The sequence below is a fragment of the Pezoporus occidentalis genome, unplaced genomic scaffold, assembly GCF_034315485.1.
Source record: "Pezoporus occidentalis ecotype Australia unplaced genomic scaffold, CSIRO_AGI_Poc_V1 ctg91, whole genome shotgun sequence".
NCBI classification, from domain to species: Eukaryota; Metazoa; Chordata; class Aves; order Psittaciformes; family Psittacidae; genus Pezoporus; species Pezoporus occidentalis.
In genome coordinates, this window is record NW_026916273.1 from 421151 (window position 1) to 433395 (window position 12245).

The window sequence follows — 12245 nt, forward strand, 5'->3', positions numbered from 1 at the left end:
TTTCTCAGTAACAGAGCATCACCTGGCTGGAGGAAATGATGCTGATTCAGGGGATAAGCAGATGGTCCCAGGAAAACATCCTGCTCAGCCACAGCCTGCTAGGTGGCTTCACTGTTCTCCTTCATGAGACCTTGCTGGGAACACCACAGCACAGCATCTCCTTAAAGTAGCATTTGGGTGAAGAGCATGAAAGCACAAAGCATGATCACGGCCACTCCGTAACCTCTAGCCAGTGCTGTCTGCTAACCACCCATACTCACTTGGTTTTACAGTAAGCTACCACACAGACGATGCCCACCACAAGCAAGGCAACGCAGATTCCTGTGATGGTTAAAACTCTCTTCTGGTAGAGCTCTTCTGCTTCTGCAAATGGAGAGAAGAAATCACAATGACAAATGGGCTCCAGCACCAGGGATGCGCCTGGCTGCACAGGAACCAGCACTGTGTGTGGGTGAGATGGAGAACAGGGCTCGGTCAGACCTCCTGCCAATCCACTGCCTGTCTCCAATAGCTGCCCCAAACCTGAGACCAGCTGGCCCAACCTTGCTCACCCCGCAGGAGACCTTCACTGCTTTTGCCTCTCTGCACCTTTGCCCTCTTTCACTCACCCCTTCTGTGCTCAAACACGCTGCTTGCTTTCCTTGCCCACAGCATAACTCAGTGACTAGTCTCAAACAGTCCCACGACTCTCCTCTCCCTTCCAGCACATCCCCCTTCTCAGGAACTCAATAGCCTTCAAAGAAGCCCCCGAGCAACCCCCATTCACCACGTACACCCATGCCCTGTGATGCTCTCTCCCATCACAGGCTCTCTGCTCTGACTTAGAATGCCTTTTCCTTGCAGCAGCTGCATGCCCTGGAGCTCTGCGGTGTGGCTAGAAACCACCAAGAAACAGGCTCCAAAGCATGTAGGTGCTGAAGAGGACATCCTAAAACAGTCCAAAAGCAGAATGAGGATGGAAAAGTGATAGTGTGTGAGACAAAGAAAAGGGAGTGGAGCAGTTGAAATACAGTAACGGGTTACAGTTATGGATCTTTAATGAAACCCTAGGAAATTATTAATTTCATTGCACCAGATAACTGAGATGCACGCACAGAATTCAAGCAGCATGCTGCTGCTTCTCTCAAATACCACCATTTGTCACGGACCGCCTTTCAAACCAGGAAAGTCAGTCACTTGCATCAAAATCCAAACCATGCTGAAGTGAGGTAATTGTTCACATTAATCAAGGCTTCAAGGGAACACTCAGATGCCGCTTGCTGGGTAACTACACCTAGGCAGCAATCACATGGCAAGGGCACCTCTTCCTCTGTGGCTACACCAGAGCAGATGCTCTTCACGGCAACATCCAGCAATCTCCACTGAGATCAGCAGAAGCAATTTGTCTCTGGGGCTGGAGGACTGAGAGAAGGATTCAGTGCACACCTGCCATGAGCATTTTAGTTCAACATCTATGGGAGATGTCCTGATGCCTGCATAGTTATGCGTTAATGTTAATGGGATTTGTGCCTTCTTTAATATTCATTGAAATATTTTTTCATATAGATCAGGCAACAAAACTCATGCCGTGGCTGCTGTGCTCACCATGCCACACTAAATAACCTTGAATGGACTATATGATAGCCCCAGACAATGAAATTCAAAACCAGAAAAGAAACAGGTCTGGTGTTAGAAACTCTGGACTTCAGCAAAAAAGCATGGGTCAAGCAATGAAGCATTCCAGATAACTGGATATTTAGACAAATTTCACCCTTTTGTTTTGGGAAGGAAAAGGCATTTTTGGGAAATAAAAAAAAACCAAAAGTGCTAGGAAAAATGTTTATCTCTTTCTAACTTTTAAAAAGAGAACGAAGAAAGATTTGCTAAACGAGGGCTGAGAATGACGGCCCTGGCTTGGAGATGTAAAACATCATCAGTAGAGCTTTCTTCATACCTGTGCTGCAAAATCTCAGTATAAAGCAACACATTTCCATCCATTTTGTTTGAGCACTGGCCTCTGGCTTCATGAGGCACTCAGGGTGCTGCTGGTGGGTCTCCAGGAAGGCCATGTGCCACCATTCACTACAGGCAGCTGAGACTCTCCCACACTCATGAGGGTGTGGACCAGGAACAACAGATATGGGTCTCCTGTGGCCTGGAAGTGGCTGCTCTGTCAGCTTCACCAGCTAGCTGCATCCCTCAGAGCCGATGCCTGTATGGCCTGGGACCTCTTAGAGGAGCAGCTGGGTGCTGGCTGACATACTCCTTGTGCTTTACTGCAAGGAACAACGTGGAGCTGGCATGGGGAAAGAGCTCACTGAGGTGAGACACCTCCCTCAGTGACACGTTCCCATTGCACGGATGCCCTATTCCAGGCATCTGCAACCATGGCAGACAAATTTTCTCGCTCTTGCACACCTCTGGGACCTGGATTCTAGCTCTTCCCTTCAGCCAGGGGTTTCAGGGATTTTATCAGGGTCAGGAAAACCAGCCAGGTTCATATCCTGGCTACAGATGGCACCGGTGAGAATTTTGGTACTGCCCAGCGAAAGCTACTTTTACAAAAAAATAAAGCCGGAGCAGGTCAGTTTCCACCATGGACCCATCCATCAAGCCAATTTTTCCAAGCGCAGTGTCCTTCACCAGCTATGTTTTTTACTACAAAGACTTCTGTTCCAAGCGTAAATCGTTCCCTTTGAATCATGGAGGAGGGAGAAAAAAGCAAAAAGCAAAGCTATTAGCTAAACAACACAATCTTTTGCCCGAGGCTCAAATCCCAGCCGCTGTTGTGATGATCATGTCATCTGGCTCTGGCATGTCTCACTGTTCCAAAGCTTCACCTCAATTGCACGGGGAATGTTTCAGTTCATCAGAACTGCAGATTTAGCCTCTCTGTCTTAAGCTAACAGCTCTGCTATGTGAAGCAGTGACGTGTGAGTCTGTGCTGCAAAGCTACGAGTTAAATGACCTGCTGATAGTAATTTAGCTTGGTTCCTCGCATCTCATTAAAGCTGATAAAGCTCCATAACACAGCATCTTCCTGTTGCACAAAACCATCTCAACAATGACAGAAAGAAAATAAGAGAATGCACACTACAATTCTGTGTTTGAGAAGGTCCTGGAGCAGAACTTGTCCGTTTGTGCCTCTGTGCTCTACAAACACCACAACTTCAGCAGCAGCAGCATCATCACTCTAAGCAGCAAACACTATGAACAAACCATGTGGTGCCACATAATGCTGACAGAATCACAGTCCAGCCATGGGTGTCACAGCAACGCATGAGAGTGACAGACGAATGACAGAGAAGAGACGACTGCAGGCTGGGAACAGGATGTGTGCGGTTCTGTGATGACATTGAGAATGAATGAGGAAAAGGACAAGAGGTCAACAAAAAAGGGATGTCAAAAATCCTCAATTTTTAAGCTAATTTCAGTGTATTGGCATTAGCAGCACCGCTTTCTCTGAAACACCTGACTACAAAATGAATGTTTTCTGCAGTAGGGAAGAGCTGCTGTGGGATATAAACCCATCCTGGTGGATCCACCCCATCCTGGTGGACCAGGCACAAAAGAACCAGAGGAGACAAGTTTCTCCAGCTTCATTCAGCTAGTGTATGTCCCTCTACCCTGGGGATCCAAGAAAACAGCTTAGGATCCAGAAGTGAAAGGTTGGTGTCCCCATACCTCTAGTAAATGGAATTGTAGCATCTTCACGTGGAGATCTGCTTTGGCTGGCACTGCCAGGTCAGTGTTTTTAAGTTAAATCTTTGCTCTCATCTGACCAGCCTCCCCATGATTGGCTTGTACACTCAAGGGAAACCTACCCTCAATAATCTGATTTCCCAGGTGCTTACTCAAGAAATTCTTGATGTATTTCTAAAAACAGACTGAGGAGAATGGAAGAAAAATAATATGATTATGAGCACTTGGGCAGGAGCAGGTAATTGCCCAAAGGGGATATTTTTAAAAGCCTTTAAAACACTGCGGCGTTTTTCCAAACTTCAGCTTGCCAGCATGATGCTCAGAATGACAGCCCCCACTCTCATGGGAGACTACTGACCTCCCTGAGCTCACTGTGATCTATACTAACCCATCTCATGTCATCTTTCTTGGAATAATTTTCTCCTGGCCAAGAACCAAAATAAGCCACTAACCTTTGGGAGAAAGAACAGCAAAGCTCATTGTGACCCTCATAGGATCCAGTGGAGGTTGGTGCATCCAGGGTGGTAATTTCTATAAAAACCTTGATCTTTCTAAAACCCACCTTCCTGGAATGCCTGCCCATTCCCAAGTGGTGCCTGCTGGCAACCTCTGGGCTGGTCACAAACTCCAACTCTTCAGTTAAATACACAAAAGCATGTTGAATGGGGAGACGTACGGCCATTATAACACCCCAGTCATGGAACACACACCAGCCTGCTGCTTGAAACAAAGAAAAGAGTGCTGCTAAAGATACACGTGTATTTTTGTAGGTTTACATTTAGATTTTGTGGTTGGTTTTGGTTGGTTTGTTGGGGTTTTTTCAAACCAAACATCTCTCGTGGTGCCAGGGAAGAGAACAGAAGAGCTGATTTTTTAATCATCCCATTAAAGCCATAAATATAATGTGGGCAGCTTTTAATGGCTTCTGATTAATAAATGAATGGTTGGTCCATACCCTTTAATTCAAATCCAAGATGCTCTGCCAATGCAGAAAGAAGACAAGGAAGAGAAAGAGAAAAAGAAAAACAGGTCTGTCAGAGAACTCTAATATGCAAACACACACGCTGTGCAGTTAGAGCAGGTTAGCTTTCTGTAGGCTCAGCAGCAGTTACACGAAAGACAGTGTATGCTTCAGAGCATTTCAAATCCCCACCAGAGCTTATATCTAATGTAAAGGAAGACCCAAACAAATTGCAGTGGAAGTTAATTATGAATTCTTTTAGTTAATTATGAATTCTTCTGAGATGAGCCATGTTTGTTAGTACCTGATATGGAATTCACAGTTTAGGCAGGGGGGAAAAAATTGAAAGGAAAAAAAAGGTACACTTGTTCTGAAACAACTCCTGACAGGTCAAAACACACAGCGACTGCATGAACCTGGTACAAATCATTCACTCACTTTCTACAGGCAAAATAAACCCTGCGTGGTTTCACATGCCCATCTCTGCCTGGGACCTGTGCATCAAAGCAGGGCGCTGTGCAGACAGATGTGTGGGCACTTGTACAGGCCCTGAGACCTGCCAGCACATTTCTGCTGCCCATCACCTCGAGTCTGGTCTCGGATGCACAGCATCATCTGGCAGCAGTGCCTGTGAATCACCTGATGGCCTGTCAGTTGTGTGAGCACTGTTCTGATGGTACAGTTCTGCAGCTGAACCACTGATGCTGCAAGTGACTCATCGCCTGGCGCAGGCAACGAATCCCTTGCAGATCTAAAAGTGCAAATTGCACTGGAAGTTTCCCTCAAGTCTCTGATCTTCCACGTTTCACTTCTGCTGTGGTTCTGCATTGTTTTGGAAACAACAAACATGCTGAAAAAAGCACAAACAGGAGCATCTGCTTTCAGATTAATATTCATTACAAGATTGCAGTTTGTCTTGCAGAGACAGTGCTAAGCAAAGTAGTTTACATAATGAATCAACATACCGTCATCCAAAACAGGTATCCTAAATTTTACTAATTGTCCTGGTACAGGCCTCAACTAAGGACAGTTTTTCTTACGTAAACATGAAAGTTCTCCGTACTTACCATTGCTGTTTCCAATCACCATACACACAAGATTATTTGCAGCTTGGAGATGTCCAGATTTATTTACTACATTTTCCATAGGAACTGCTTTTTTTTTTTGCTGCACAGAAATACTGGCTTGCTTTTGCAATGCTGTTCAAAATTTAGGCGGGGGGAAATCAGCACTAATAGTTATGGAACACATAAACACATTTTCTAAAGCAGGTTCTTCTCTTCAGATCAATGCTGATGCTTGGGGGGTTTGGAGGGTTTGGAAGTTGGTTGGGGTTGGGTTTTGTTAAAATTTTGTATAATTTCAAGGCCGCAAAACCTGGCTGCTCTCTGCTTCACATCTCACAATTGTGCAAAAAAATGGCAAACTCTTAACATGCATTTCACAGTCACGTTGTACAAGCTGCAGTGACATAGATGCAATGTGGTGGGCAGCAGAGAACTGGACAGAACACACCCAGCCTAAACCTCTTGATTGTCACATCTAGCCTTGACCTATTCCCAAGGCATGCTGGCATTACACACACACAGTTTCACCTGACACTATGACAAATGCACATAAAGACACGTTAAATTTCATCAGTATGGCTACACTGTTGATCCACCTTAAGCTGCACACTGCTTATACTGCCACATTTCCTCCCTGTTCCAGGATTTACTGCAACTTCTGCAGATACAAATGGATGCAATTCAAAACACTTCCATGATTTTCTTTGCAAACTCAGAAATGCCGATGCAAACAGAGGTGGTGGGAAGAACCTGAGGGACTTTCACCTTCCCACTGTCACTCTCACATTACAGCTGCAGTTTCTTTTGGCTCCCCAACCCCATGGAGCAGATACAGACAGGTGGCTCATTGGATCTTAGCTACAGTTTCCCCGAGTAGGGAAGAAAACAGTAGCTTTACAGATAAAGGAATTCTTACCCCAGCCTAAGCTTCTGCATCTGATGTCCACAGCTGTTATCATTTCAAGCCATGGACATTGCTTCTCTATTACTCATAACTGAACACATTGAATAGGGAGCCACTCTCCCTTTCCCCTTCTCAGGAGTTCCTCCCATCGTGGGCAGGTATTGCCTTCTGTGCTGGGACAGTGAAGGAGGAGACACTTCAAGAGCACACTGGCATCTGGAGGCTTTTTCTCTTCTCTAAAGAAGAGTCTGTTCAAAATTAGTCAACAATTTACAATCAAGAGGCTAATGAGGTGACCCCAGCTCTGGTAAAACATGGCTTCAAAGGGTAATCATTCTGCAACCAGCAGAAGGGTATCACCTTCACAGCAATGGCTTACCACATAGAGTGTGCCTATTTTATACCAACAGTATACTGCTTGGTAGCAAACATATTTGAGAAATTGAAAGTTCTCCTAGAGACAACAGTTTTATTTTGGTCTGGAGATATTTCTGACTACCATGCTTGAAAGAAGTCTTCTTTGCTTTTTAAGAGGTTGATCAGGAAAAGTACTACATCTTTAAAAGCTTTGGTTTATATTTGCTCCTACGTGGAGAAGATGCTCAGCACGACGTGTAGCACCTCCATTGTGTCCTGCAACAGTCTGGTCAACCTGCATTTTGCTCACCCTCCCAGTAAGACTGGCAGTCTGTTTGGCTGCTGGGGATGCCTAGAAACCTTTGAGCAACAGTCCACGCTGTGACATTTAATGATACAGAAGGAAGCATAAGATCTAGGTAAGTCCTCCAGCTCCTCCAGGCAGTGATTCACTGACAGAGGTGGCTGCAATGTGGAGGTGTATTGCATCCAAGTCTCATGGCAGAAGGAACCTTTGGGATAACTAAAATTAAATGGATTAATCCTATCTGTAGAGACAAACTGACCCATGCCAGCAGCGCTGGCAGAGTGCAGAGTACTCTCCAACTTTCACAGACAAGCTCCATTGGAAGCAATAAATTCAGAGGCTACCACACAAACTACAGTGAGGCAGCACTAGGCTGAGGATATGGGTGTACTATTCTTCTCACATCATCAGCCTCTGCCTGAACTCCACACATGCTCCCTGGCCATGGCAAGGAGGAAGGGCTGAGCACCCTGAACTGCTGTCAGAATCCCCAAACTATTTGTAATGAGGATGTTTTCATGGAAAATTTCATTCCATATGTGCCTGCTGAACCTTTCTGAAAAAGTTGGACTTAAATAGAACCCATTCTTCCTAATGTAGCCATCAGTGTTAAGGAATCAATATCTACTGGCTTCTTTAATGCAGTATTTTGCAGTGTTTACATTATTTCTTGTACCTAAAAGGTAAGATAGTCTTTTCTGTGCTGATCTTACAGGAGACTGGACCCTAGTTTAGTAGTGTTCAAACACCTAACTACTGCACGCATGACAGAAGGCTGTTCAAGAGAGAAAGGCAGTATGCATGGGAGAGATGAGGAAGGGAAAAAGGGAAAAAGTTGAAAGAGATGACAAAAATTATTCATTTTCACACTCTTCATCTCAGCTGCAGCACATCTGTGTGGGATTCAGGCCAGACACCATCACCCATATTGGTAGCACCCGGCTGCTCAGAGCAGGGCTTGCTGAAGAGTCAAGTGATGCATGGACCTTCACTCAAGTCCCCAAAAGGTTGACAGTCGGATGAAGTGGAGTGAAAGAGAAAACCCAGTTGGATTTAGGAGCTCCAGTAGGGTGGGTTTTCTGTGGACCCACTGTCACAAACCTTGCGGTGCATTCTTTTTCTCATCATCAGAAAAAGTCCTACACTTACTTGATTGCTATCTATGTTTTTTTCTGTATAACCTGTTTCAAAAGATGAACAAAAACATTTAATCTAAAATAATATTCTATGGGTAACACTTCAAGACAAGATAGCTCACACTGGACTGTAGATTTAAGGGATGATTAAGAAGGATAAAAGCCTTAGCAAACAGTTGTGAAAACTGGCCCGGTGTTCACAATGACTTGAAATTGCCCAAGAAGTTGTTAAGATGTTTAGTTACTGCATGCATTATTCCCTGCAAGCACACTTGAGTCCCCCAGAGAGCTCTCTGGGTCACAGAGCATGCTCCAAGGCATGAAGCAAAGTGGAGAATTAACATCTGAAGACCATCAAGACAGACTATTGGATAATAAATTGTACTGACAAGAGTAATACTTGCAGTACGCTGCTCCAGGCTTCCCCCAGGGGGTACAAGGAGCAATGCAAGACAGTCCTGTGATGCTGGGGACAAAGGACATTATGCTCATGTTGAGGGCTGGGCAACAGATGGGATCTCCACGTACAGAAGGTTAGCAAACTTTCCATAAACTGCACAGCCATTTAGCTTGCCCAGTACTGTATAATAAAAACAGAGAAATCTGCAGGCCTCAAGGGTCCAGACACATAACAGTAGAGCATTAGTAACCTGATGTGGATTAGCATGCAATTAACTTCAGAAGATCCTAAAGGGTAACCTGTCCTGCCATCGAGGGGAGAGGAATAACCCTGTTATGATAAACCACAAAAGCCCTGTAATTACCCAGCCACACCACAGCACAGTCATTGCCCTGTAATTAAGTGGTCAGTGGTTACCGTGTCATTGAAAAGAAGCTGCAGAATGTTTGTGGAATTTAAAAAGCTGCTAAATATTGTTTTAGGGCTCAGAGGAGCAAAAGGTGGAGGAGGAAACAGAAAGCAGGTAAAAAAAGAAGTATTCGTGCACTTGTTTTCATATCACAACAGGTAGGAAACTGCTGCTGAATAAATGAATTGAAATGAAGTGAACAGTAAAGCTGAAATTGAGATCTAGACCTTTCCAGTAGAGCTTGAAGTGGTACGTTTATGCCTCTGGGATAAATGATCCCACAGGGATCTTCACCTCAGTGTGAGAAGCAAATGTCCAAACCCTACCTGTCAATAAGGTCATTTTGACATGTCAGGGTGATGACCAACAGACCAACACTCCTCTGCTGCATGCTGGTGGCTTCAGAGTGAATTGGACCATCCCTCAGAAAAATAAGAAGCCTCTCACCCAATAAACCTCCACTGCTCTGCTTCCACAGCGGTTGAGTCAGCAGCGCTGGAGCCAGTTTGTGAGCCACTGTGGGAACATGCAATTCTGTTTCCAGTCCAGTGAGCCTGATACGTATCAGGACATTGCAAGCAGAAAAAGTTCATGTTTTTCTGGCTAGATAGGCTCCATGAGAGCAATTTCCTTGGAAAGAATGACTGGTGGGAGGACTCAGACGTCCAATCTACACAAAATGTGCTATTGTAGGGCAGAAATCATGCTGCTGAGATCATTACACAGATCATGCCAGTGACGGTGCAGTGGCTGCTCAAGAACAGATGGTGGTTCTTGTCTCAAAAATACCTGTGCTCATCATCTGTTGTTGGAAAGAATCTAACGCCTATGCAAGGCAAATGTCATGCCACACAGCAAAGGATCAGGAACCAGACCCGTCACACTCAACTTTTGATGGCTTCAGTTAGAGAGTCCTGGGAGACATATCAAGCTGGGAACTTGGGATCTGCTTTCGTATCAGTGTCTGCTGCAAGCAGAACTGGCCAGATAGTCTGCAACTACAAGACTGATTTCTCAGCTCAAGCTCTTCTCTTCCATGTTTCCAGATGACTACACTGAGTACCTTGCAACAAAATGGGCTTTTTATGTCCCCTTTGGGAAAGGGATTTGATGCCTAAATAGCAGACTCTTAGGAGATCCCAGAGTTGAAGACAAAGGCTGCTCTCCCAATACACAGCAGAAAATGCTCATCTGTGCTTCCAAAACAAGCCAGTAGAAAGACTCCAACTCCAAATTAAAATTCAATTTGTAAAGAAAGCAAGAATTAAATATGGGGTAAAAATGCAGAATATGCTAGAAATCATTGTATAAGAATGCCAGCGCTATTCCAGGATGTTTACAGGCAGGCTGCAGACTTCAACTGTAATGAGGTCACACAGTAGAAAATTAAAACGTTTCACTAAACAAGAAGATAAATGGTTATGACATTTGTCCTCCAGATCAGTGACAATTATTTTGGGAGATGAATAAATAGCAAAGTTAAGATGAAATTTCAGATTCCACAGACAAGAGGCAAGCATGAGCATAAAAATTCATCCCAAATTTCTAAATTGTTCCATAAACTGCAGGTGGAAAGCATCCAAATGTGCAGACTTAGGCAAGGAATAAATGTTCTCACTCACAATGTTTCACTTGCAGTATTTCAGCACCACCAAGAGTGAAATAGCTGCTAAGATGGTTTACAAAACCTTTACAACCAGCCCAAAGCTGGGTGGTTTATTGGTAAACTTCCAGCAGGGTTTTACAGAGACCTGAAAACTTTCTTGTAGAAGAGAGAAGATAGAGCTAGAGGCAGAACAGGCAGGCAGCTATGAAAACAGGTGCCAGCACAGGTTTAAAAACAAGGTTTCTGACAAGGAAGGATGATTTCGGACATGCTTCTATCTTCTGGAAAGCACTGCAAGACGTAGATGCGCCTCTGAAGCTGAACTCGGGAGACAACTGTCAACTGAGTCTGTAGTGCCCACTAGAGGGTCTCATATTAGAGTTCCTTGCTCTTCTCATATCGCTGAACTTTTCACCCACGTGTGCCAGCAGACATGAAGATCTGACTGCAAAGGCAAAATGGTCTCAAGGTACTAATGTTATGGATTAATCAGGCTGTGGATCAACAGTTCGATGTTTTTCAACTCCTGTTCTCCCTAGTGCATGGACAGCCAGACACAGGTAATCTGTGACTGCAGGCACCTGCACCAGGTCTCTGGGAGTGACATCTGACAGCTAACTTACAAGTCTGTGCTCATCACCTTCAGTACCTCTGGAGTAGTAGTTTTAAGGTTTCATGAACGTGGGAAAGCCATTTGTCATACTGTGTCCTAAAACTGACCTACGACAAACAGGACGGAACTTTTAAGTTTTCCTGAGACTTTGCCCATACTTTTGGGACGGGGATTACTATGCACCAGTGTTGACAACCCCCTCATCTGTGCTGCTACTACTTACCGGGTTATTGTCCATCTGCTGACTAATAGTAGCCAACTGTCTACACATACCTAGTCACTGCTGAGCAGAAGAAATGTGCTGCCTTAGATCTCATTATGGCATTAGTCTTGCTAGAAAACAGACTGTCAGGGTGGCTTAGACTAATGCAGGCTTAGTGTAAAGACAGGCTTAGAGAACTGACACAGGTACCGGAGCTCTGCTCAGAAGTGGCACCTTGCAATGTTGTTTGCATGTATTTTCTTACATAAGTTTTAGCATGCTTCGTTTTTGTTTTCTGCAGTATCTCAGCACATTTCCCATCACATTTGTATTACAGTGCGAGCAAAATAAAATGTAAACTCTTTATAAGCAGATAGGAACTGACCTCCTAATAAGGGCTGAGCTGGGACAGGCTGGCAGGTCTTTGATAATACAGTAATAAGCCCAGATACAATTCCTAGTGAGTTTCTCTCTATATATCCAGAATGCCTGGCAGGTACAACCAGTAACTGGTTGCTGGTTGGTCATAGGGTTGTAACAACAACATAGAGAAACATCACATGCAAGAAAACCTATTTAAATACACTTGATTTTCATATTCA

The 12245-nt window shown here is 44.5% G+C and overlaps 2 protein-coding genes across 7 annotated transcripts in view; one reads left to right on the top strand and one right to left on the bottom strand.

Annotated features, from left to right (window-relative positions):
* Window positions 1-12245, top strand: part of CYSTM1 (cysteine rich transmembrane module containing 1) — a 426226-nt gene that overhangs the window by 213206 nt on the left and 200775 nt on the right. The gene's annotated exons all lie outside the window — the stretch shown is intronic.
* NRG2 (neuregulin 2) overlaps window positions 1-12245 on the bottom strand; it is a 152251-nt gene that overhangs the window by 8382 nt on the left and 131624 nt on the right. For 3 of the 6 annotated variants that reach the window (XM_062605276.1, XM_062605273.1, XM_062605279.1), the window contains 2 exons: window positions 4637-4660; window positions 261-363 (listed from right to left, as the gene is read on the bottom strand). In XM_062605276.1, coding sequence (XP_062461260.1) covers window positions 261-363; window positions 4637-4660 — 127 coding nt within the window. The remainder of the gene's footprint in view (window positions 1-260; window positions 364-4636; window positions 4661-12245) is intronic. The other 3 variants (XM_062605277.1, XM_062605275.1, XM_062605274.1) reach the window with 1 other exon arrangement.